The 25918-nt window shown below is 40.5% G+C and overlaps 1 protein-coding gene across 1 annotated transcript in view; it reads right to left on the bottom strand.

Annotated features, from left to right (window-relative positions):
• BACE2 (beta-secretase 2) overlaps positions 1-25918 on the bottom strand; it is a 48907-nt gene that overhangs the window by 13583 nt on the left and 9406 nt on the right. Inside the window, exons 2-5 of the mRNA XM_069872227.1 lie at positions 12815-12903; positions 5422-5638; positions 3697-3825; positions 2370-2504 (exon numbers count right to left, since the gene is read on the bottom strand). Coding sequence (XP_069728328.1) covers positions 2370-2504; positions 3697-3825; positions 5422-5638; positions 12815-12903 — 570 coding nt within the window. The remainder of the gene's footprint in view (positions 1-2369; positions 2505-3696; positions 3826-5421; positions 5639-12814; positions 12904-25918) is intronic.

The following is a 25918-nucleotide window of genomic DNA, read 5'->3' as shown; positions in this document are numbered from 1 at the left end:
ATATTTTAAAAGGTACATATATTTTCCATAAACTCCTTAAAAAACATGATTAATTGCAAAAAAAAAGGCAAGTAGCAGTGGTACCTCTTTGCTTTAACTAATTTTTTACCAGCTTTGGCAGCAGGATCAATATAACTGAGCAGCAACATGTTTACGGCATAATCATGAGACACAAGGTAAGAGACAGCGTAAGCTTTTTAGGAAGAGGTCAAACAGAAAGTGATTTTAAAATACAGTGGCTTAGATGTTATCAAGTCACAAGGAACGACTTTAGTGTGTTGACAAAAATAAAACCCACTAAAAAGTGAAAAAGTAACTCTGATTTAGTCATTTTCTTTTTGAAAGAAGAGCTGCTATAGGCTGCCAAGCAGTTCTGAAAGAAACGCAAATGGGAAAACATTTCTTATACACTCAGAAATACTTCTAAAGAGTGCAAAAAATATTGAGGCATTCTACAGTCTACTTTAACAACTCTGTATCACAAACACACAATCATCAGCATCCTGGAGAGCTAGCCTTGAAAAAAAGCAGGTAGGAGGCACAGCCAAGATGGTCAATCGCCAACATAAAACAATGCAAAAATGCCTGGAGTAGCAGGATCACTTGGTTAGGGACTAAGCACCTGGAATTTCATGCTGTGTACAGTGTACTTGCAGAGGGGAGTAACTTATTGCCTCCTTAGTCTTCCTGCTTAATATTTAACAATGCACACTGCTGGCAGCTCAGTTCTTCTCTCAGTCTTGGTCTGCCAGGCTGAAGGCCACAGCTGCAGTGTAACGCTGGTCATATTCCCAGCACTGAAGTGAGAGAACTACCCTTCCATGGCAAGGAAAGAAGTAGTATCTGGTGAATATTACACAAAATGTTCCATTTCCTAGAAAACAACTAAGAGGAAGAGGGCACATAGTTCATCATCTCATACAAAGAATTATGCATCCTTTGCAAGCCCCTAACTAGCAAAACTTTAATCATACTGGCTCTAATTTACTGATCTTGCCCTAAATTTTTGTGGGAAAGATATCCTTTGATCAAGAAAGGTATGATTTCTGTAACAGTGACTAGCACATTATGCTAATACATACATTGTGAAAGCAAATCCAGGAAAAAAAAGAGCGACAATAACAGGAAACTTTCAGAACACCGCTAGATTTTTAAGTGAGTTGTTTTCTGGAAACATCATGTATTAAACCATTAGTTAAAGGGCTCATCTTCAAAAACATGTTGACTTCTTTTAAGGCAAGAAAGAAATGCAAACACAATTACGTTAAAGGACCAGTGGATTTGCTTTCCTAACAGTATAATAGAGAGAGGCATTTAAATACACCTTGTTTTACTTATTAAGTTGAAAGACAACATGACTAATTTTAAGTATTTTATAGGCAATATGATTTCTGTATTTTGTATGAAAATATATTTATGCGTATATTAAGTGAAATGTTAAAATTTTACATGTATGAACTATAAAAACTTTAGAATTATCATGTCCCAATGATTTCCAACTAAGAGAAAAAGCATAAGATAAAATTAAGATCTCTAGTGAAAAGAAGGCATAAAAATGAAAACACAAATATTGTTTTGCAAGAAGCAACAAATGCAACACACATGTACATACATATCCTCCAGAATAAAAAAAAAACAAACCCAAACAGCTTTGGAAGAAAAATTGCAACAACAGAGTCTCATTAGACTGGCCCAGAGGTAGCAGAACATGATTCCTAATAAAAACAGATAACATATCCATCAGGAATAATAACTGGAAAGGCTGAAGGGAATAAGTGTGGATTACAAAAATGAAGGAAAGAAAAGAAAAAGAAAAAAAAAAAGGCATAGGATGAGATACTCTGGGAAGTGTCCCAGAATGACACCTGCCCACTGCCATCATAAATTACATGCTCAGACATGTTCACTTTTCTTTGTTTGACCAGAATTGCTTTAAAACCCTTTGGTTTTATTTTACTGTATAACAGAAAACCATAAACTGTAGCTGTTTAAAAACTATTGTCTCCTTGAATCAATGTACCATCTTCAGTATTGAGACACCTTTGTAACAACTGAAACTAGTCAAGAGGCTGAGCCCTTCCAAACTACAACAGCCTTATTTTTAGTGGACTGTTCAATTCACAATTGTAGTTTAGTCCCTAATTTACTGAAAATGACTTTAAAGTCCTCTTTGAAGCAATTCTAGCATGCTTTATTTACACACTGCATTTCACATGACTCATTCATTTCTTTTCAAAGTTACCATGCAGCCTTAATTCTCAGAGAAGGCTGCAATACACATCTACTTACAAACACAAAACTGATCAATTGAGCGTTTTTCCTAACCAAACGTGTGGTTTGTATACACAGAAACACAGTATCATAACTACCTCTCTGCAGTCCAATTCAAGGTTCTGTCCTCCCACCTCCAGTTTCAGAATTTCAACCTGGTAATACCACTCTTCTTTGATTGGTGTGTACCAAATATCACCCTTGTACAGACTTGGTTCAATTCCACCCAGAACCTAAGGGAAAAGAGAAAGGAATTCACATGCTTTAAAAACCCAGATGTTTGTTTTTGGGACAAAATAGGAAAATGTGTGAATATTTAATAATTAATTTAATTAACAAGGCATCAAAATTTTAACTTAGCGCCATTTGTAAGTATTTTACTGGCAAGTTCTTTGTCAAAAATAATGTCTAAATGCTTTGTACTGCTTTAAGTAAATTGTGCTTCAGAACTCCCATACTGGGCCAAATTACCAGCATATTCATCAAAAGCTCACAAAGACTCTGTTATGAAAGTTCTGTTTAAAATCAAGACGGTATCTTCAGTGATTTAATCTAGGCAATGTATAAAAATGGGACAGAATATTAAACTTGCACATCATCAATTCATATTATCAGATCAGAAAATTCTTAATACAGCTTAAGGACATTTCATTTTACTTTCACACATGCAAAACGGAATATGTCCATCTTGTCATTACTATCACTATAAGCTTCCACCAAGACTTATGTTGAAGCTGACTGGGAGAATTCTAGACCATCAGATTTTGAACTGTACTAACATGAGTTCTCTCTTGGGCTTCATCTGCCTCAAGTGCGTTAACATTTACAGTATGTGAATTTACTCCTGTGCTGATATGCTTATTTCAGCATAATTCAAGAACAGTCATTCCACCTCATGATCCCAGATAAACAAAGGCCAATTCTTGGTCCCACTAAAACTAAGCAAGACTTCCCAGAGTAACAAGGGGAAGATTTGGCCTTCAGAAATTTTCGTTTGGTTTAAAAAGGAAAAGAGCCTTAATTCTTCTCCTCCTTTTCACACCAGGTAAAAAAAAAAAATAATGTGGCTTTTTGGTGAGTTTGAAAAAGTTTACTAGCTGAGTAAGTGAATACTCAGTTTGAGAAAGGTAGCAGAATCTGCCCTAAGGAAAGACAATGGGTGAAGAACCATACCACAACATCTATTCTTTTTCTTTGTTATAATTAAACTTACAATGCAGAAGTATAGTTAAATTTCAGTGATGAAAAAGAATGGAGAATAAAAATAAGAAACTTGAGTTTTACCAAAGCACTTGACTTTTCCTTAAAAAATTAAAAACCAATTCATGTATTTAAACACTAAATTTGGAAGAAGCAGGATAGTTGTAGAAAAGAGGGAGAGTGATTAACAAAGATATCTTCCCTCTCAGATTGACAGATACCCACAAGACTACCTCCGTTGGTACCACTTCCAGAAACAGGCAGTCCAGCACCACACATCTGCAAGGAGAAAATGTTGGGGATCTTTGCCTGCCTCACAAGAGAATCAAAGAACGTCTCCACAGAACTCGAAGGCTTGAAGGTGTTGGAAAAAAAACAAAAACCAAAAAACAAAAGAATTGCAGAAGTATTAATTAAAAAGTTTCTTTGCAGAAATGAGCAAATCATTCAAACAAGACCAATTTAACAACTAAACTGAATTTCTGACAACCAGGTGATGAAAATTCTAGATATAATAAGTCATTAAAAAAATCATCTTTCTCCATTTCTGATGTTTTACAAGCGTTTTCACTCTTGACTAGTGTCACAGAAATCCTTAAAGTATGAGAGTATTTTCCAATCACAGTTTTCGAACTCAAATATCAGTTTCAGGCAGAAACTCCTGCCAGTGCCTTCTGTTTGGAAAAGGCTTCGGGTTATCAGAACAGTCAAATGCAACTTGCCCTTCCCACCTTTCTGGAGTGAAAAGGCAGAATTTTAAAGCGAGACTTTTCAGTTTTTAAATATAGTTTAATTCTAATGAACTTTGAATTCAATGGCCCTAATTTCCTCTCCTTTCTTTTAAAGAACTCAATACCCAAGCACACTCACTCCAACTGATGGCTGGCCAACAGGTTCTCTCCTACACTGCATGTCATGCTTGCCTTTGTGGTTATTAAAGCATTGCAGTTTCATTGTAAATCAGATTTCTGTGCAGATACATGTCACGACAGGCAGAGAACCTGCACTAGCTTGTGAGGTGGCAAGTGCTCTTACTGCACAAAGCATAGAGCAACCTCAGAAGCAAACAACACTTAAGACTTTGGAAAAAGAAATGCCCTGAAAACACTACTTGCCCAAACCAGAGTTTCAGAAGCAGCTTTTCTCTGTCTGTCTTGTTGACAGTGTATGACAGCAAGTATGTCAGAAGTCAATACAATGATCACACAACTCTTGAAAACAGCATCTTAATTCCAGGGTCTGCAGGCAGTGTTGATTCATTTTTTAAAATCAGATATATCTCAGTTTGTTAATTTCTCATAGAGCTGAGCGTAGCTTGAAAACCATGACTATGTAGCATTCCAATCATATTTTCAATTTTTGATTATAAGGTTATAAATTTTAGACCATAACCGTTAAGTTTAAATTAAAACTCCTACCTGAATTTTTTATTTCCACAAGAACAGGAAGTGATTGGTTACGTGTTCGTGAAAACACCATAGCTAATATTCGTTCTAAAATCATCGACATATGCTCTCCATCCAAGCTTTTATTTGATAAATGGACAACACCTTAGAATGAACTGCCAAGGGCTCTGCCAAGTTAAGTTCATCAGACATTGATGAGTCTTGAGGAAGATATCTGATCCCTAATATACCCTCTCCGTATGCATACCAGAAGCCACTGGCACTAACATCCTCTGGGACTAAGAACTCTGTAAAAACGTATTCATTCCAGAGGAGCTAAACTCAGAGCTTTTTTCACCAGAAAAGACAAAACCCTCATATGGGATGGTGGTACCACCACAGCCCAATTTATTCTTTCTGGAACAAACACAGAAGATCCATACAAAAGAGTGGTTGGAAGGGAAGAGTCAAATGCTGACAGATAATCTACCTTCTTTATTTTCATAATTAGATTTCTTTTTATTGTCATTTTGAAAGACAAGAGCTAGCAAAAACAGTTACTTACCTTGGCTAAGGTTTTGTAGGCAAGACCAAGAATCCCCTGCCATTTAACCCCTGGTAAGAAAAAATTCTCTGATTCAAGAATGACAGCAATGTTGATGGTGTAGCTGCCATCAATTCCTTTTGGGATCGTAATGACGTCTGTACCCAGCACTCCAGTCCAGCTTCCTTGACTGTACTTAACTGTGACGTCAATCCCTTGAGGTTTGTATGTACTTGACCTTTAAAAGGAAAAGATGCACATAGGCATGAGCTGTTTGTTTGCAATACAAGACAATAGAATATATTCAGTCTTAATATTTCCCAGACAGAAAAAAAACATGACGTCTGCTAAGTTGCTCACATATACTTACAGAAGAAGGGGGATGGATTGTAAAAGCAGTAATGAAAACAATTTTTAGGCCCTGATTTTATCCTGAAGCCATCAACGACTCAAATCTTCACAACATGTGTCTTTTTTTTTTTTTTTTAATCTAAGGTATTATGTCATCTAGTGCAACATATTCCTGACCCAGACTGGTCCCTCACAATAGGAGCAATACTCTTTAACTGGGGATGAAATGTATGAAGTGGTGATAGGAAGCAAAAACTTCCTGAGTTCAAATCTAAAATTAAAATGCTTGGCTAACTGAATAGCTGTAGACTAAGACCTCATTAATATTATTTAAAATCCATTTTGGGTAAATTGGAATATTATTGCATCAGCAGTAAAACACAGGTTTTCTAAGCCTGCAGTTTGGTCTATCTGCCAGGAAGTAGGTAGATTTAGATATTATTGACAAATTTTTCACTGACTTGGAGGACAAAAAAAGGAGGAGTTCCTTCTAGACCAGGATAACAAAGGCAAAGGAGCCGTTAAGTATGGCAAGAAAATAAAGGAAAAAAACCTTGTTTATAAGGCTTGACGAAAACATGAGAAAGAAACATCAACAGGTTTTTTTTTCATTTTACAGTCCTGTAGTATAAACATAGAAATTATCCACCACCCTCATCACTACTGAAGAGCTATGAAACACCCAGATTCCTTACAATCTATTTTGGGCTCACTCCTTGGCATGCAGCTTCCCCTTCTGCAGAGGCAGATGACCATGCTCAGTTCATCCAAACAGACTTTTAGCTTGACAGCTTTTTTTTGAAGTAAATGTTAAAAAAAAAAAAAAAGGCAAGTGTAAAATAATTTCATAACACCACCTCTACATGCGTGTAAAACAACAGAAAGGGCAGGTGATTTATCAAGTGTGGACAGTTTTTATCTAGCAGCTGCTTTGACAGAAACAGCCACATGAGATGGCTTCACAGCCCCCTGTACCTGAGCTCACTAGAATGAAATCTGTGCTGTTTTGCCTATTATAGGGAACAATATTCAGACTGTAACACAGACAATTCCCACTCATTCAAATAAACACTCCACCTTGTGGGGCAACTTGGCCATATGGACCATGTAACTGATCATATTCCTAGCTAAGAGAGGTGGGGAGCAATAAGAGGCAAAGCTGTAACCATAAGTATCTCCTGATACACCCAACACTGGGTCTTCAGTGCCCAGTACCTTGTAAATCCAAGACAGCAGAAATAAATGAGGTAATAGGCCTCACAGATATAACTCCAAAATCAGGAATCCCAGAGATACTGTTACTATCTGTGTCTGGTTACTGCTACTACTGTTTTATCTTTCTGTGTAATTCTGCATTTGTATGATACTTAGACAAAGGGACAGCTCTGCTCAGGCAGGGTCTTCAGAACATCACTGTGATACTGGCAGTACATTTGATAAATCAAAGTAGAGTCTAAATTATTAGCAACATAACAGAAACTAGATGGGAGCAGGAAAGAGAAGGGAAAATATAGGGCACACAGTTTTGCTTCCGTAAGCACTAACAGCCTGATGGACTGAGCTGTGGACCAGGACACAGAAAGACTGGGTATTTTTTTCAGCACTACTGGGGAACTTTCCAGTGGAAAGGTAGGACAAGTAACTTCCTCAGCTTCTTCATTTGTAGAAATGGATAGGAGAATAGATACTCATCTAGAACCATAGAATCACAGAATAACCAGGTTGGAAGAGACCCACCGCATCACCGAGTCCAACCATTCCTATCAAACACTAAACCATGCCCCTTAGCGCCTCGTCCACCCGTCCCTTCAACACCTCCAGGGAAGTTGAATCAACCACCTCCCGGGGCAGCCTCTGCCAGTGCCCAATGTCCCTTTCTGTGAAGAATTTTTTCCTAATGTCCAGCCTAAATCTCCCCTGGCGGAGCTTGAGGCCATTTCCTCTTGTCCTGTCCCCTGCCACTTGGGAGAAGAGGCCAGAACCCTCCTCTCTACAACCTCCTTTCAGGTAGTTGTAGGGAGCAATGAGGTCTCCCCTCAGCCTCCTCTTCTCCAGGCTAAACAACCCCAGCTCTCTCAACCGCTCCTTGTAAGACTTGTTCTTCAGCCCCTTCACCAGCTTTGTTGCTCTTCTCTGGACTCACTCCAGAGCCTCAACATCCTTCTTGTGGTGAGGGGCCCAGAACTGAACACAGTATTCGAGGAGCGGTCTCACCAGTGCCAAGTACAGAGGGAGAATAACCTCCCTGGACCTGCTGGTCACACCGTTTCTGATACAAGCCAAGATGCCATTGGCCTTCTTGGCCACCTGGGCACACTGCTGGCTCATGTTCAGTCACTGTCAACCAACACCCCCAGGTCCCTCTCCTCCAGGCAGCTTTCTAGACAGACTTCTCCTAGTCTGTAGCACTGCACAGGGTTGTTGTGCCCCAAGTGCAGGACCCGGCATTTGGCCTTGTTAAACCTCATCCCATTGGACTCAGCCCAGCGGTCCAGCCTGTTCAGATCCCTTTGCAGAGCCTCCCTACCCTCCAGCAGATCGACACTTCCATCCAGCTTAGTGTCATCTGCAAACTTGCTAAGGGTGCACTCGATGCCTTCGTCCAGGTCATTGATAAAGACATCGAACAGGGCTGGACCCAGCACTGAGCCCTGGGGAACCCCACTTGTCACTGGCCTCCAGCTGGATTTCACACCATTTCCCACCACTTTCTGGGCCCGGCCATCCAACCAATTTTCCACCCAGCAAAGCAAACGTTAAAACTCAACAGCCAACCTAGTTGTCTGAAAACTATTCCGCAACATAAATTACTGATTTTTAACAAAGAAGTTCCATCTAATTTGCAGGGGTTCTGGAAAAAGTTTATAATTTCCCTCAAACCATAAAGAGTACAGCGTACACAACCAAACTTGCAGGATCACACTGCAAAGCAGCATTTTACTTTTGGTTGCTCGCATATAACTTATTGTTTTACTTCAACTGATTGCCCATAATTTTCCTACCTCCCTACCTCTTAGAATGACCAACTTGAGCAGTTTCCTCTTGAAACTTCAGATGGTGAGGCAGTAGTACTCACACTGAAATAAAACTGAATACTGTTGCTGAATACTTACAGCCTTGAGTGTGTCACTTTTTCACATACCACTGTGGAACCATCACTGATAATTTAGTTTCAAGTGTAAAAATTCCTTTATACATCAGTTTAAGTAGTTCTTTTATCATAAATATCATACTCAGACAAAACTACTTGTTATTTTCAATGGCATGAAAAACAAACACTGTGATTTCTTTACAGTTCAGGACAAATTAGGCCATTTCCCAAAACCTTAAGCATCACGGTGACTTACACAGCACGATCACCACAGCAGACTTGGAACTTTTCACAGCAAAGTTTTGTCAGAGCCACTCAAAAGCCCAGTTGTGAAAGAGTTCATGGTAACAGCTTTATTCTTTTTGTACAGAAGGATATAGATAATTAAACAACAGAATTATACAACACAGATTATATGACACACAACATCATTTAACAAGCTAGTGCTAAAATTGCTCAAGGAGGGCCCTTCCTGAACAACACACCCTCTGGGTCCTTTAAAACACAGATAATACCTTTCCAATGCATCCTCCTCAATTTCAGTCAAAAAACAATCATGCATTTAATTTCAGATTTTGATCACTTGAATAAAATCAAATTAATAGCTTGGCTATCGGGAGATTCAGACCCATCACTGTCTCAGACACAATATTAATATTCTAATAAGCATACATCTATAACTCAGCCCCATTAACTTAAGAAATTACTAATCCATCTTTCCCCTTATCTTCAATTTGCAGTTTACGACTTTGATATGGAAGCACTTCATGATAATATAGAGGAAAACTGCAGAAATATTTACCAGATAAGAGAAAACATTGTTGTTTAATTTTGAGGGGTTCCACATACTGTGGAAGAAAAGTGCCTGTATCTCATTTGTCTTATTTACACATGGGTAATAGACACTTCTAGGTAATTTTACAGACCCAGCTGATGTGATATCAAGACCTTGTCTACCATCTGTACAACCAGTCATAAGGCCAGTCTCAAGAAAGAGATGAGCAGCAGGGCCCAAGGAACTATAGGCCACTGGGCTTCGCCTCAAGTCAGGGAAAAGTCTCAGGGAACAACCTCCTGAAACCTGTTCCCAAACACATGTAGGATAAAAAGGTAATAATGGATACTCAGTGAGAATTCCACAGGCATCCTGCAGAGCATGTATGCTAACTTTTTGACACAGGTAGTAGAGGAGCCAACAAGAAGAGGTGTGCTGCCAGACCTTGTACTAAAAAAATAAAGAAGGTATGCTTGGAGATGTGAAAGTTGGGCTGCAGTGACCACGAGACAGCAGAGTTCAAGATCCTGCATGGAAGAGGCAGGGAAATAAGCAGTATTACAATCCTGGACTACAGGAGAGCTTCTTCAGAGACCTGCTTGTAGGAATTCCATGAGTTAGGGCTCCAGAAGGTAAGGGGTTCAAGAAAACATCGCCTTCTGGTTACACAGATGAGGAGACTACAGTGACTGCAGCACATTTTGACTTCAGTCATGCTTTTGGCACCATCTTCCATGGCATTCCCATTTGGAAGCTGAGGATGTGGGGCTGAACAAACAGACTACTGTGTAGGCTGAAGATAAGCTAGGCCACTGGCCACAAAGGGCAGCAACCATTGGCTCAATATCAGGCTTGTGACAAGCATAGCACCCCAGGGGTTGTGAGTGAAGGAAAAATTGTTCCACATCTTCACCAAGAATCCACACGATGGACACACCGCACCCTTAGTGGAACTGCACATGACACTACAGTAAGGGGAATTGTTGACATGCTGAACATCAGAACTTGAATTTAAAGGAGCCTTGAAAAACAGGAAGAATGAGCCAACAGAAGCCTCATGGCATTCAACAAGGAGAAGCCCAATGTTTTGCAACCAAGACAAAACAACTCTATGCATCAGGACAGACTGAATGAAAAGGAATGAAAAGCAAATGAAAAGGAATGAAAAGGATTTGGGGTGATACAGGGCACTAGACTATAATAAAGGCCAGCGTCATACTTGCCCCAGAGTGTGTACAGCAAACTCTACACCAGGCCACATGTGGAGGGCCATGGACAACATATCCAAGGAAGATGCTTACACCCTCTGGTCAGCACTGGTGAGACCACACCCAGAATAAACTGTGGTCATCTCTAGGGACCCAGTTCAACAGGGATCTGGAGAAAGAGAAGAGGGACTGGCAGAGGGCTACCAAATAGGTCAAGGATCGTGAGCATAAGACCTGTGATGAGAAGCTGAAAGGATCTGAACTTCAGGTTTGCATATAAGAGGCTAAGGGGAGATCTTATGGTAGTTTCCAACAACCTGAAAGATAGTTACAAAGATGACACAGCATGACAGAGATCATGGATTTTCCACCTTTGAAGGTTTACAGGACTTGGCTGGACTCAGACATGGCTGACCTGACCTGCTGACAGCTCTGTCTCATTTGGAATAAGTGATCTACTGAGGTTGCAAACAAGATTTTTTTAAAACTTCTAACTCATTTTACTAGGGCCAGGATCCCTCCCAGATGACATTTATTTAAACTTATTTTAAATGGAAGAAATATGGTGTAGCAGCCAGGTTCAAGCATACTAATGGTTGCACTTCATTCTGAGCACGTTGCAGTATCCATCAATCCAACACAAACAAGAAATTGCTCTTGCAATTGCTCTGGACTGTAATGACTTGAGTTTTAATCATTTTAGAAAGCACCCTTCTTAACTCTTCAGGGCCTAAATTTCAAGGTTTCATTATTAACTTTATATCAAATTCTCAAAATATGTGTACACTGAGAACAACTGATAAGAGACTGTAAACTTCCAGTGATCTCACAGGCTTTACCTCAACATATAACCTCTGCCGTTGTTGCTATTTCTAATGGTTTATGGTTCTTCTGAGAGAGGCCTTGCCCTTGCAGACAAAACAGCAGCACTTAAGAGGCAGAAGGCATGCCTGTGCTCTTAATTCCTTGCAATTAAGTTTCCTATAGCCACCACCTACAGAAGGGTATAGCTGGCAGGTTAATCTGCAGTAGTGCAGAAACAGCTTTCAATTCTGAAGTTTCCAGACCTGAGAAATATCAGAGCAATATGTGAAATATCTCCATTAGTATCTGAATATGTAAACAGGAGGTAAGGCTGTTCTAATGAGCAGCATGGAAATAGGAGCTTTCAATCCATAACCAGTGCATCTTATTGGGAAAAAACCATGCAAAATCCCAAGTCAAAATACATAAAGAGGTAACGAGAATGGTGATGTTCTCCAGCCTCCCAGTCCTCTAAGAATTTTTAACCATAATCTTCAACTAAAAATAGACACTGTGTTTTGGAGAAGTTTATGTGAAACAATTGAAACTAGAGAAAGGTGAAAGGAAGGAAGAAGGGAGAGTGATTCAGACAAAGCTGTGACTGGCTATGATTAATGTCAGCTCACACTAAACACAGCAAATTTATTGCAAAACAACCACCAAACCCACCAAGCTGTACCTTATAACAACCAGATTCAGTAAGGTCTGTCCAGATCACTAACTGATCAAGGCCCTTGGCCAAACTAAACAAAAAATTAGTTTTGACAAACTAAACTTGACTTTGGATGAAACATCAAGTAAAAGATGCAATTACTGGGGTTTAATTTTTGTTTTTAAGCATAGTATATTTAAACTTTTAATTCTTTCCAAGACTACTTGGATAAGAAAATGGCTGAAATTGGTGTGATTTTTCAAACTTTTAGCCTATAATATTCTTCCCTTTTCTCTAGCTCTAATCCACACTGTGCTCAGAGCAAAGTTGCACTGCCATCACTGGGATGGTTCATGGTGTCTGGCAAGACTTTGCAACAGGCAAGGTTAACCCTCCCATTCAGAGAACAACCATCCCACACTTGTGGGATGTCACAGAAGCCCGATGAACTGCCTTATCATCCTCTTTCATGTGGAGGAGTCAGAATCAAAAAGACATCCTAACCCATCACAGCGTGCAGAGCAGGTACTTACAGATCGGTATTGAAGTAGGAGGTGACATCAGGATCAGGCACACCTGCTACAGCAAAATTACTGCTCCCAGTGTCAACCAGAATATTTAACTGCCGAAACAGAAGAAAGGAAAGGTGGGTTTTACATCCAACTAAAAAAAAAAAAAATTTTTGTCTACACTACCGTCCATTTTAAAATGATACGGAAAGCTGCTCTGAAAAACACATAAAAAGTGTCACTTTTGGGAAAGATAGGTTGCCGTAGTCCCTTCTGTTGATCATGTTGACATGCTTTAAAATAGTCATGTTCCTGGAAGGGAGATAACCCACCAACCCCACATTTGCATGGCAGATGAATTCACAGCCATCCCAAATTTCTTTTTGGCCCAACCCATGTGTTGCGGGAACACGGCTTGTCCAGCACGCAGCCTGAACTGCATACTGTTTAAAGCACTGTTTGCCTTAGAGCTTATGAAGTTTCTGCGTTGGAGCTGAGTGCAAGTCTGAGCAGAAATAAGCACGAGCATGATTCTTGGAAAGCACAGGAACATTGCCTAGCTCATCTTGAGCAGCAGCAGTAACTACCACAGCTTTCACCACCTTCAAAGAGGAAGATGGCAGATCCATAAACACTGTGAAAAGCATAGATTGAAAGGTGGCCTAAGAGTGGGCCACTTGTTCAGTTAACTGGGAAGATGAATTAGGCCAAAAATCGCTTAAAAAAACCCACATAGACAAAACGAGAGGCCTCCTTTTCCTGTTTGGCTCAGGTTGACAGGCTGGTTCACCACAGCTGCGTGACAGCTTGCGCTAGCACAAACCAGGAGGTAACAGTACAGGAGCAAGAGGCCAGATGTAGGATTAATTCATTCATTGTGACCTCAAAACTACAGGTGTCAATTAAGTCAGTCAGAGATTGCACTACTACCAAAAAGCAGCAGTCACATTTTTTCCCTGTTCTTGGCTGGATGTTTCCCATGATTTCTTGGCATACGCACCAGCCTGCATGGGGCTGTGCTGCAAATCATAGAATCATTAGGTTGGAAAAGACCTTAGAGATCACCAACTCCAACCACACCTGTCTACTACTAAATCATGTCCCCAAGCACCTCATCTACCCATCCTTTAAACACCTGCAGGGATGGGGACTCAACCACCTCCCTGGGCAGGCTGTTCCAGTGCTTGATCAGGTTTCTTACATACAGTTACCAAAAAAATTGGCAACCTGTCATATCGGACAGCTACTTGAAGAGTGCTAGTAGGAGCAGATACTACGAAAGGGTGATTGCTTTTTTTGGTGACAGTATGGTCTCAGATTGGTCTAAAATGGTTGTGAAATTATGCTCCAGGCAATAGGGGACGCCTACTTCCCAGAAAAATACTAAAGAATTAAGAATTTTCCTGCAGGAGGGAGTGAGACATCAGAACTAAGTTGCCCATAGTTTGGCTCTAGCTCAAATAAGACACTTTGTTAGTCTTCATCTCTCTTTAAGAGGTGAAGTAGCTAGAGATCTAGCACTGAAAGTGGATGTGGGAAGGGTAAGACAGGAGAGAATGATAAGGGAAACTAGTTCAGTGTTGACAAATGAAGTGTAAAAACAGAGCTGTGCTCAGCAAGGAAAGTAAAGACAAAAGAGTATAAATCACAGGGAATGTAGTAATAGGACCAGGAGGAAGGGCTACGAATCAGAGAGTGGCAGATTTAGACTAGATATAAGGAAGAACTTCTTCGGAATGAGGGCGGTGAGGCACTGGCACAGGTTGCCCAGGGAAGCTGTGGCTGTCCCATCCCTGGAGGTGTATGAGGCCAGGTTGGATGGGGCTTTGGGCAGCCTGGGCTGGTGGGAGGTGTCCCTGCCCATGGCAGGGGGGTTGGACATAGATTATCTTTAAGGTCCCCTCCAACTCAAATCATTTGATGATTCTGTGATTTGGAGAAGATATGCTGAATACTTCTTCAATAGATTTAAGACTGAGCATAGACAAAAGAAGTGAGTTGGTGTTCAGTAACATCTTTGTTTTGCATATGAAGGAGGAGGGAGTAGGTAGTTGCCCATTTTACCTAGTTAATATAGCATAAGACTGAAATTAAACCATGAACACAAAACCATCTAGTAATCTGTGGGACTCCTTTCAACTGCATACATACTCCATCACTGTTATTCCCATCCTAATCATGCAAAAATTTTAAGACTAAAAGGAAAAAAACCCACACCCTTAGCGATGTTATTTACCTACCACACTGTATCCAAGATTTTAAACAGTGACAATACATTAAAATTTATTTTACAACTACATAAGCTATACACAGACATTTAAAAGCGAAAGGACATCTACAAGTTCACCTAGCCAGAGGAGCTGAGGCTTTAAAAGAAAATAAGAATCTCTGAGGCATGACTTGCAGTAAAATCCAGAGTTTGCTACATACTTTATTTCAATGATATCAAAAGCCTAATATTTTGTCTACTACCTAACAAAGTAAGAACTATTAATTTCCCTCCCCTCTCTGGGATAAAAATCATATTCAAAATGAATAACAAAGAGCAACTACAATGTGTGCATCTATCAAGACCTGCAAATTTGCCTCAAAGGGGTGCTGCGGGGCTCAAATTAATTAGCCTTTCGAGGCAGTCTGTGATGCTTGAGTAATAGGCACTATACATCAGCTGCATAAATACATGTAGGTGTTGCCCTAGCTTCAGTAATATGCATGACACCATGCACGGAGGAGGACTTGAGGGGGGACCCCACCAAACAACCTCCCAATCACTAAATATGACATATATGAAAGATATTTTACCCCCACATCTGAAGTACAATGTTATTAACATGGAATTCACAAATCACTGAAGAAAAGGGCAAATTTACTACCCACTGTACGGAGCAAATCAACATTTCCTAAACAAAACAGATATTTCCCTTCTGAAAAAAAAAAAGGGAAATACAAAGCCAGCTAACCATGCAAGCACCAGCCTACTCAGACACAGCAGCATTCACATGACAGATCACTATTGAGGCTGACATTCTCTATCTGCATGTTTGTGCATAATGAGATACAGGAGGCCAGAGCAGACACTGATTTATTGTAGTCCTCACAATAGAACCAGTTATTAGCAGCTCATTTTGGGGTGGCTATAACTTACTGAGTTCTCTTTCTCTCATGGCTACCCTTTGGGTCTGAATTTTCTTTAGCGCTGGCTCATTAAGAAATACTTTCACGTTGTCACCACTGGAGCTTACTTTATTCCATACTGCCTGCTACCTGTTTAATGGTGCTGCTGGGGGAGCTTCAGGCAAGCTCTGGTGAGTCACAGTGTCCACTAAAGGAGCTATGGTCCAGCGCTGCCTGTCCTGGCCCATCTGCAGAGGTCAGCCCTATACCCTTCCAAAAGACAAAGCCAAATGCACTGTGCATTCACTGCCCTGCTACTGCTTTTCACCTCTTAGCTTACTAATGAAAACCAAAATCAACAGCACCTCAACTTGATTCACTGAGATATGTACTGAGACAGCTACAGCTGGAGAGTGGTCATACCTCTCTGTGCCTTTACCTTTCTGCCACAGACAGAAGATCCTGATGCCCAGAGTCAACAGCACTGGTAGCATCTTCTCCAGATGCCTCCTTGTGAAGCCCCAGAGATGGTGAATCAGAGCTTTCACGGGCCGGTGGAGCAGGCTCCTTGGGTTTATTACAGCCGCCTCTAGTGAATCACTTCGTGTCACTGAGAGCTTATTATTTAGTGATCATCCTGTGTTGTCAGAAAGCGTCAGGTGAAGTCAGATTTTGTGAAAGCCAAGGTCGGAGAGACACAGCTGAACGAGGCTATGAAGGAAAAACTGCCCAAAGACTGCTGACAGATCACATGCCTAGCCTTAAAAACAGTGAAAGACTACTTTCTGACCACTTGCAGGGGCATAGAAGAAAAGCCTTGGGTTTTTTTAAATCGTGTCTTCCAAGTTCAATTACAGACCTATGGAGCAGCAAGCAGAGAGCAAATGCAAAAGCCAGTTTTTTTATTTCCCTGAAGGTCACCTTTCCCACAGCTGTGGGATGTAAACTTTGCACCTAGTACCATACTTGGAAATTATTTTTATCTATGCATTTCCTATATGGAAATAGCATGAATATTAATAAGAAGTTCATAAAGTTCCCTAGCTATAGAGTAAGCAAGATAGTAACATCCACCTCTGCCATGAAAAACTTACACAAGAAATTTGACACCCTATCTATATGCCATTAAGTTGTGCTTTTAAAAAGAAAGAAATCCAAAACTGTTTACTGAAAGTCAGGAACACTGAAAGAAGAAGCCCCCTTAAGCCATGCATTCTATATATTTTCTACTCTGAAGGTGCAGAGACAGTGAAAAAAAAACCAGTTATAATGATTTTTTTCAACTGGAAGTCAAACACATTGTCAATACTTCAAGGATCCCTCAAACTTTCCAGTGCTCGACTTAGCACCAACATCAAATAGCACTTACTGTATGCTATCCTGCTTCAATAATTTAACTCATCACTGTGTCTTTAATATTTTTAAGCTTTCAATTGCTGAACATTGTTGTAGTCTGACATAAAAAAAAAAAAAATTGCCTATTGATCTGTCGTGGTTTTTTCACAGAGCAAAGCTTCATCTGTCTGTGGTTGAGGCACCTGCCCTTTATGTTATAGCAAGTGGCTTCAATAAAACGTCATCAATGCCAAGCCTTATCTACGCCTCATTTAACTGCCTGGTGAACAGCAATTTGCAGTTACCCCACCATGCATTCTGAAAGTGGCTTTGTTCATATTTTGAAGAAATAGGGATAAAATGTAGCAGTCATTCAACTTTCCTTCCATAGAGGTTGCTAGCATCCTCTAGAAGGGACAAACCTTGCCTCTACTGTGATCTAGACTCTAATGAGACTTCGTGTAAGTTTCTCTTTCCTGTTTTAGGTTGAGGCCACAGTTTTTGGTAACTTTCAGGAAAATACACAAAACAAATCCCACCAGCTACAAATGAATATTGCATTTCTCTGAAGCAGGTCTCTGCATGGTTTAGCGCACACAGCCTTTTCCACCTGTGGAATCCTACGGCTTGCATGCAACCCCGCGGTGCTGCTGCTTTTGATGAGATTCCTTGGGTAAACCACATTAAGCTAGTGATAATGTTCATCCCCATTACAAAACTGGCCTGTGGAAAAATCCACTGTATTTTTTTTCAAGTTAACAGGTCTGAATCTTTTAGGTCAAGCAATAAACTTTCACCACTAGACAGAAGAAACCAGAATGCAGATATGCATCTGGCTCTTAGCCCCTGCTTCAGCTGAAGTATAGGGACTGGGGAAAAGGGGAAGATTTGCACAGACAGAGCCTTAAACATAATAAGCAATCTCATTCAACCCTACATTTACTGCAGGGTTCAGTCAAAATCTTAAAGACAGGCAATTGACAGTTTCCACTGCACAAGCCAGCAGACCAGAGAAGCTGGCTCTGTAAGAGTTCATGATGAAAACTACAAGGAATCATGCATTCTCTGGAATTTTAACTTGATCCATGGGTGTCCCTTTCTTTCTCTTCTCTCCTGTCCCCAATAAAGACACCATCATTCCACACTAGTACCATTCATATGCTGTTCAAAGTCTTGTCCTGCTGTGCTTTCATGATTTCTCCCACTCACATACTTAAAATAGGGTTTATAATCCTACTCTGCTTGAAGGAGTAAGCCACACAGTGAACTATCACAAAGTAAAAATGTTTTTTTGTCCACATATAGGGACTATAAATAGGAAGCATCCCATTACTGGCTCATGAGCCGTTAGCACACATCATGATGTATTGGCTTAGTAGAAGTCCACCCCATCTAACAACCCCTGAACTTGCTACATCTCTTAACTCTCTCTTATTCTGTCCCTCACATAATAAACTTCACAGAAAATAATTTGCCAGACATGCTTAAAAAAAAGTACAAAAAAGTGCTACATTTCTTGTTAGGGATTAACAGCTAGAAATCATTTAGGTAACAACTCTTCTTTTTCAAGCTGGTTAATAGATAAGAAAATTAGTTGCCAATTTAAATGCTGCCTCATTTAACACAACGATTCCTAATTACATTATCAGCCCATCTGGCAAGAATTGCTTGCAACCATCATGTGCAAAAGAAAACACACTAGCAACTATCTACTGTTTGCCCACAGTTACTACGTTTTATTACTGGCACAGATTGTCAGTAAGGTTATTTAAGCAATTTGTTTCTACAAGTTAGTAATGTTACAAGATACAGCTGCTTTTTAGGCACAGAGATACTGTACACTTTTTTTCTCTGTGTTACTTGGAATTACCACTTACAGCCTACTTTCTAATAAACAAATGTAGAAAAGTTGGTTTTCTGTTCCCCTTATGATACAGAAAAAAAAAATGTTGGTTTTCTGTTCCCCTTAAGATTCAGAAAAAAAAAAAAAGTTGGTTTTCTGTTCCTCTTAAGATACAGAAATAAAACCTAATTAAAAGATGAGTTAGGGGAATCTTTGGAAGAAGTTCTAGATGTAGAGGCCTGCAAAGTTAAGACATAAACTGAAAAAGCCTCCATGACTACACAATTCTGCTTGCAGAATAATACATATTTTACTGAACAGGTAAGACTGAAACCAAAAAAAAGGATAAGATTGTTGGTCTCTACAACAGACCAGCACACTGTCCCTGAACACTGGGGCAGGGGCTAGACTCCCCCATTTTTCATTGCTCATTGGTGGACCCTGGACTGGAGTGGCCCAGTCCTCATTGCTCTGAAGCTCTCCACAGAAAGGTTGAGGTTGGGAAGGACCTCTGGAGGTCATTTGCCAATCCTCTGCTCAAGCAGAGCCACCAAGAGTCAGCTGCCAAGGACCGTGCCCAGACAGCTTTTGAGTAGCTCCACAACTTCCATGGACAACACGTGCTAGTGCTTCATCATCCTTACAGTAAAAAAAAAAGGTGTTTCTTCATATTTAGAGGGAACCTCCTGTGTTTCAGTTTGCACCCACTGCCTCTGGTCTTGTCACTGGACACCTCTGAAAAGAGCCTGGCTCTTTCTTCTTCACACTCTCCCTTCAGATATTTGTGTATGGGATCCCTCCTGAGCCTTCTATTCTCCAGGCTGAGCAGTCCCAGGTCCCTCAGTGTTTCCCCTTGTTAGAGATGCTCCAGTCCCTTAAATGTCATCATGGCCCTTCGCTGGCCTCTTTCCCGTATATCCACATCTCTCTTACACTATGGAGTTCAGAGCTGGACACAGCACTCCAGGTGTGGCTTTACCAGTGCCAAGCAGAGTAGTCCAGAAAACAAGTCAGCTTCTTGGCTGACAGCTGCACAGCCCCTGGCAATGACAAACAAACACTCCACCCAGACTGAAAAGACTCTCCACAGCTTCAACAGTATTATACTTCACCTTTGAGGAGGAGGACAAAGGGGGCAGACTCATATGTTACTACTGAGTCTTGGAGAAGTATTTCCTGGGGTGACCAGAGGGAGTTCACCCCATCAGAGAAAACAATCTATTTGCTGCTAACTCAAAAAAAAAAAATCTTCCTAGAGTTGTAAGAAGGATTTAACCATGCAGCCAAGATAAGAGAGGCATTATAACAAAGACAAATGGAACGGAGATTAATGATATTCTAATGTCATTTGTTTAGCAGGTGGAGTCTGCTGTAACGTTTGGGGCTACAAAAGAAAGTGCTTTATTACAGCATGAAAACTTAGCCCGACCAGGAGGTCAAATAATCACCAGAGATAATTCCTGTTTTCACAACGGCAGAAATTTGTCACAGAAACTGTGGTGTGTTTGTAGGTGGTGGAGTAGGCAGGATAACAAGTGGCAAATAGAGGCTGTTCAGTGCAGCAGCAGCAGATCAAGCCCACCAGAGGATGTTTGGTGTTTGCCGTCATTCCCCTCACTACATCCCCAGCTTGTGTCAGGACCTGGAATTTGACCCCGTATCTACCCATATACTACTTTTACATTCACTGTCTCCTTCAGCCACCTATTCCTGGACACTCTCACACTTGCACTGGGCCCTGCACAAGACCAAGAGTCTTTTGTCCTTCCTCTTTTTGTGATCTGCACTGCTATACTGGGAGGAATATTATACTGTTTTGTTGTTTTTTTTTTTTTCTCTCAGAAAAGCAATAATCTCTTTCTTTGCCAGAAAATTACAAAGCGCTATCTGGATTAGCCAATCTATCCATACTTAAGAGCACTGCATGCTTCTGTAGTTGAGATTTGTATTAAAATCACAAATGCTAAAATGACTGATTGCTCTGAAGTATAAACTTGCTAAACTAAATTCTGAGTTGAAATATGAGTGTCTGACTCTAGGACTGATGAATAGTCATTTTGAAGAGAAATATTACAGGAAGTGCTTTATATATATTATCATTTTGACAATAAGGGAAGGCTATTATGTTTTAAAGACAAAAAAATAGTCAACCAATCAATCCTGGTAACAAAACAAGATATCTATTTTTCATTTCTGCGCTCTCCTTTCTGCCAATGCTTTCGGTTCCCTAAACATTAGCATTCTTTCTGCACATGCTGTCTCATGTGGTATCTTACTTTTCAGGCTGAAATTTATTTGCTGTGTCTAGATTTATCATACAACACATTCATCCTATTCATGCTATATGAACATGCTTTGCTGTTGAACATGAGCTATTACTTGCTTATCTTAGAGCTGTGAGAATCGTAGCAATTTTGTCTCATTGCCTTTTCAGAAAAGATTAACCTCATCCCTCCTTTTCTATTTTTATTTTTTTAGATACAAGTCCCTCTCCCATACCACATTCTACAGCTGACAAAAAACTAGGTATGCAAAGAAAACCTCTAGTTCACATAAACCAGCTACAGCTGAAGTCATGCCCTGCTCTAGGCCTTGGGTTTTAAGGAAAATCTGGACTAATTAGAGAAAGTTCAGTAACAGCAATAATCCAGAAGCCTAGAAAAATCTCACTTGTAAATAACCATTGAAATGCATGAATTCATTTGAGAACACTGACAAAAACTGTTATTCTTTTAACAGACGTGGTTGCCACAGAGACCCCTACGGGAGCTGCACTTTTCAGAAAAAAGGGGTCACGTGTGAGCTGACTGGTATCTTCATCAACCTTTCCCAGTGTAGCAGGCAACACACGTTAACATCAAGTAGACTGTTCTTAGTAAGAGCAGTAAGACATCCAAGTGCTCACAAAATTGAGTGAAGAAAATCTATGTATTTTTTATATTTATACTAAACAAGTTTTTGAATGGAAACATTTATGAGTGCCTAGATAAATGGAAGAAAAAACACACACTGACATTCAAGAACGAATACAGGAGACATCAGGTATTTGCACCTAAGTACACCCCGAGCTCTTGTCAAATCCGAAAGCATGTTTCCATCTGTTAGGAGATGTACAGGAATTAAACTAATGAATTTTCTGCTAATTACAGTACAGTACTTAGAAGACAGGGAGACCATAAGCCAAATGCCTCTGGGACCAACTCTCACGCCTAACTGCAAGACTCATGAGGAATCCCCGTGCTGGCGCAGACTTGGTTTAGAGACAGGCTATGTCTAAGCTCTGTGCCACATCTAAATTACTAAGCATCTCATCCAGAGCTCACCCCTCCCTCCCCGGAGAACACTATGGTCAAAGGTGCTGAAGAGACAGCTATTAATTCAATAATTCAGCAGCTAAAATGAAACTGAAGAAATGTCTGGAGTTCGTCTCGACCACCAGCCTGATTCTTGGCGATATGCTCGTGAATGCCATAACTGATTTCACAGTCACCTTCTCAACCTAAACCTCCTTCTCATTTTGAAGCCACCCAGCATAGCCACCACAAAGCAGACCTGCCAGGCACTGCTCAGCAGGATTTTGAACTCTTTGGAGCAATGGCCAGCCACAGCAGATAGTTACTAGCCCACAGAGCTATGGGCGCTGTAGGAGGACCTGAGGAGAGAGCAAGCTTATAGCTCCATAATAAAAAGAGGGGCAGCAGAAGTATGCGAAGGGCTGGAGGACTGTGTTTCACAACACAGGAGCACAGACACCACTGGCCAGCAAAAAAGTGTTTTGGTGTCTCCAGACAGGTCCCTTAGCAAGCCTCTGTGCACTCATACCCTTGTGCTTAACCACAGCCTGTCTTGCTTCACTCCTGAAGAAAACCACTGTCAAATTATTTCAGTTGACCTGAAGATAAACTTTCTCTGTAAATAAAGACAACCACCTCACTGAAAAACAACAAATTATACACCTCAAGTGACTTAGGTTAAATATCTGCTACATCTGTTCTGTTTACCAGCACTACTTAGGGCATGATACTTCTAAAAAACCATAGTCTTATGTCAAACAATTTTAGAGGGTTTTTTTTTTTTTTAGGAAAAGAAAAAAGAGGAGAAGGAGACTCATCATGCTAACACACTAGCTTTCAGAATACTATATCTAAGGAGGGCTTTTTGCTTTGTTTTTTATTTTTAAAGGATATGGAAACATTAAGCGTACATTAGAGTATTATAACCAGCGAATAAGTACAGTTACAAGTTGTATACAGTACAGAATTTCAATTTTCCGAGTCTTTTGCTCTCCAAAATTAGCTTCCAATTTATTTTGTCAGGTCACCCTGTTCTTTACCTCTATTGTTCATTAGACTCTGAGAAACTGCTGTCTGAAAAGAAAAAAAAAAGCGTTTTTAATTCTTCTTCTCTACCTAACTTCAGAAGTCGAACACTGTATTAAATAAAATTGGTTTGAAACTAGAGCAACAACCCTCCTGCAGTATCTGTAAGACTGAAACAGTCTTACATATTTGCCAGAGCCAAGCTATACTAAATAAACTCAAGAAGGCTTGAACTGACTAATCCTTAAATCTTCCTCACGCTGTACAAGCTTCTATACCATGAGTCACTGCCCATGTTTACTGTCCTGTTTAGAAATAACAGAATTAATCAAGTGCTGCGTTTCAAACTTCAATACAGCTTATGAAGCCCATTCTTAATGTTCTTGAGTGTAGGCTAGGAGGTACCCCTAGCCTCATGAGTGCTGTTACTTTTTTTGATAATCTCCCTTTTGTCAAAGACACCACAGTTCCCTTGCCATTCGGTAGCAGGTCTCCATTACACCAAAGATCTGAACTTCAACCTCAAATTGAAATAAGACCCTGGATTTCAAATTGCACCGGAGATGTGAAACCAAATGCTGAAGCTCCTCCCACAACATTTAATAAGCCTTTGAAGGCAGCACTTAACTTTAAAAAAAAAGCTGCATTTTGGAGACAGGTAGGAAGAAAAAGGAGTTTGCAGGACAGCAGGAAGAAAACTCAGTTACGAGAAGGCTGCATGCCAGGTCTGATCTCTTCCCTCTCCTCCCTCCCCATCAACTTGATCTTGTAGCAACAAGATTCTTTTCAGTTTTTTTTAACCTTCCTCTGTCAAGATGTTAGTTTTGGAGACGGTGTGTTTGTTAGCAAAGGTTTTTCAAAGCCTGGAGAGCTGCAAGAAGGAGAGGTGAAGGCAAGACACTCCTGACACATCAGGTCTCTCTGTTCTCCTCACCATAGGCTGCTCCCAGCAGCAATGCTGTACCCACACAGTGGGGCCGCTCATTATAATGTCCTTCTAGCTGCAATTACATCTACTTTCAGGAAGGGCTTGCTTTTTTTTTTCCACTTTTTTTTTTTTCCCCCAGTGCTTTTCTTCAAGGACACTGAATGCTTATAAGGTATTTTCCAGTCATTCCCCTACAGCACTGTAACAAAAATCCAAGTGCGTGAGCATCACTTCTCTTGGGTTTTCACTACCCGTACACTGCAATGGTGAAACAACCAACCTTCCCAAAACATGAAAGCCCCCACCTTGTTACTTAAGTCAAGCTCATGGCTATGAACACAGCTCCTTCCTCAAGTAGGCCAGGAAACTACCGACAATCCCATGTTCATGCACTGGGATTTGTGGATTAGGCAAGATTGTTGGACCTGGAGAGGTAAATTAGCACACACCTTGGAAAACCAGCTATGAACTCCCTGTACTTCAAGGTATGACTTCTGCTATGAAAACGCCATAACTTGTTTTTCAGGACTGGACTTGTAGCCCTGCCAGATTTTGTTTAATACGTGAGAGCTGCTGCAGTATTTCCTGTTGCCAGACTGGGATGTTTCAGCCTGGAGAGCTGAAAAGACTGGTCCCAGCATTCACACATCCTTTAACTGCCTCGAACTACCTGTTCCCCACCTGCCAAAGCAGCTCCCACCTCCACTCCTCTCTTTCTGCCCAGGAACAGCCACAGTCCCATGCTTTTGCACAGCTACTGGGCTGTGGATGGCACAGGGATATGATCCACTGCTGCAGGCAAGCAGAGGTGGGGAAAGAGATCAGGAAAAAAAAAAAATTAAGTCCAGCTATGTCAAGCACAAAGACTGGAATTTGGTTATTCTAATTGTACTCCCAGCCAGAAAAGCTCTGGGGAAAGGCATAGGGTCAGGCAGCTGCCCGCTCGTCCGTGCTGTCTTAAGTGACCACAGGAACATACGCGCAGAAAGCCCCAGGTCTCTGAGCACAAACAAGGTGATGCAATTCCAGTGGTTTTATTTCCCTGGTAATTAATAAAGGGAACACAACAGACAGAAGGCTTTTGTTCCCCATTCCACCCAACTTATTTAGGATATTACCAAAGAGCAGAATTTGATTGATATCATCATAGGAATTTCTTGGCATTATACAGCAGAGTTCAAAGGCACACACAGAAGGCAGCTTTCTACTCCATAACATCAGGAAGGACTATTTGATGCGGGTGGAAAGCAAAAAAAAAAAAAGCTGTAGCTGTTAAGCAATGTCACAATACTGTGCTTGATTTATTTATTTATTTTAATAAGAACTACCTTTTTATAAAAATTCATATTTATTCTCACATTTTAACTTGAAAATTTGGCAGGGCAATTTAAAAGGCAGATTTAATTCTCAAGTAAAATAAGATATGATTTTTTTTTTTTTTTTTAAACAGCTGTGTTCCTTCCCCTGCTACCGGACTCATCTATTTCTCTTCCTCAAACATGCACACTTTACTCTTTACCCTGGCTAATACTGTAGAGGCAGCAGCTCTGGGAAATGAACTAGCTTTGCCTGTGGCTCATACATCATTA

The sequence above is a fragment of the Phaenicophaeus curvirostris genome, chromosome 1, assembly GCF_032191515.1.
Source record: "Phaenicophaeus curvirostris isolate KB17595 chromosome 1, BPBGC_Pcur_1.0, whole genome shotgun sequence".
NCBI classification, from domain to species: Eukaryota; Metazoa; Chordata; class Aves; order Cuculiformes; family Cuculidae; genus Phaenicophaeus; species Phaenicophaeus curvirostris.
Note: the sequence above shows the minus strand (reverse complement) of the source record. Positions and strands in the feature narration are given on the sequence as shown.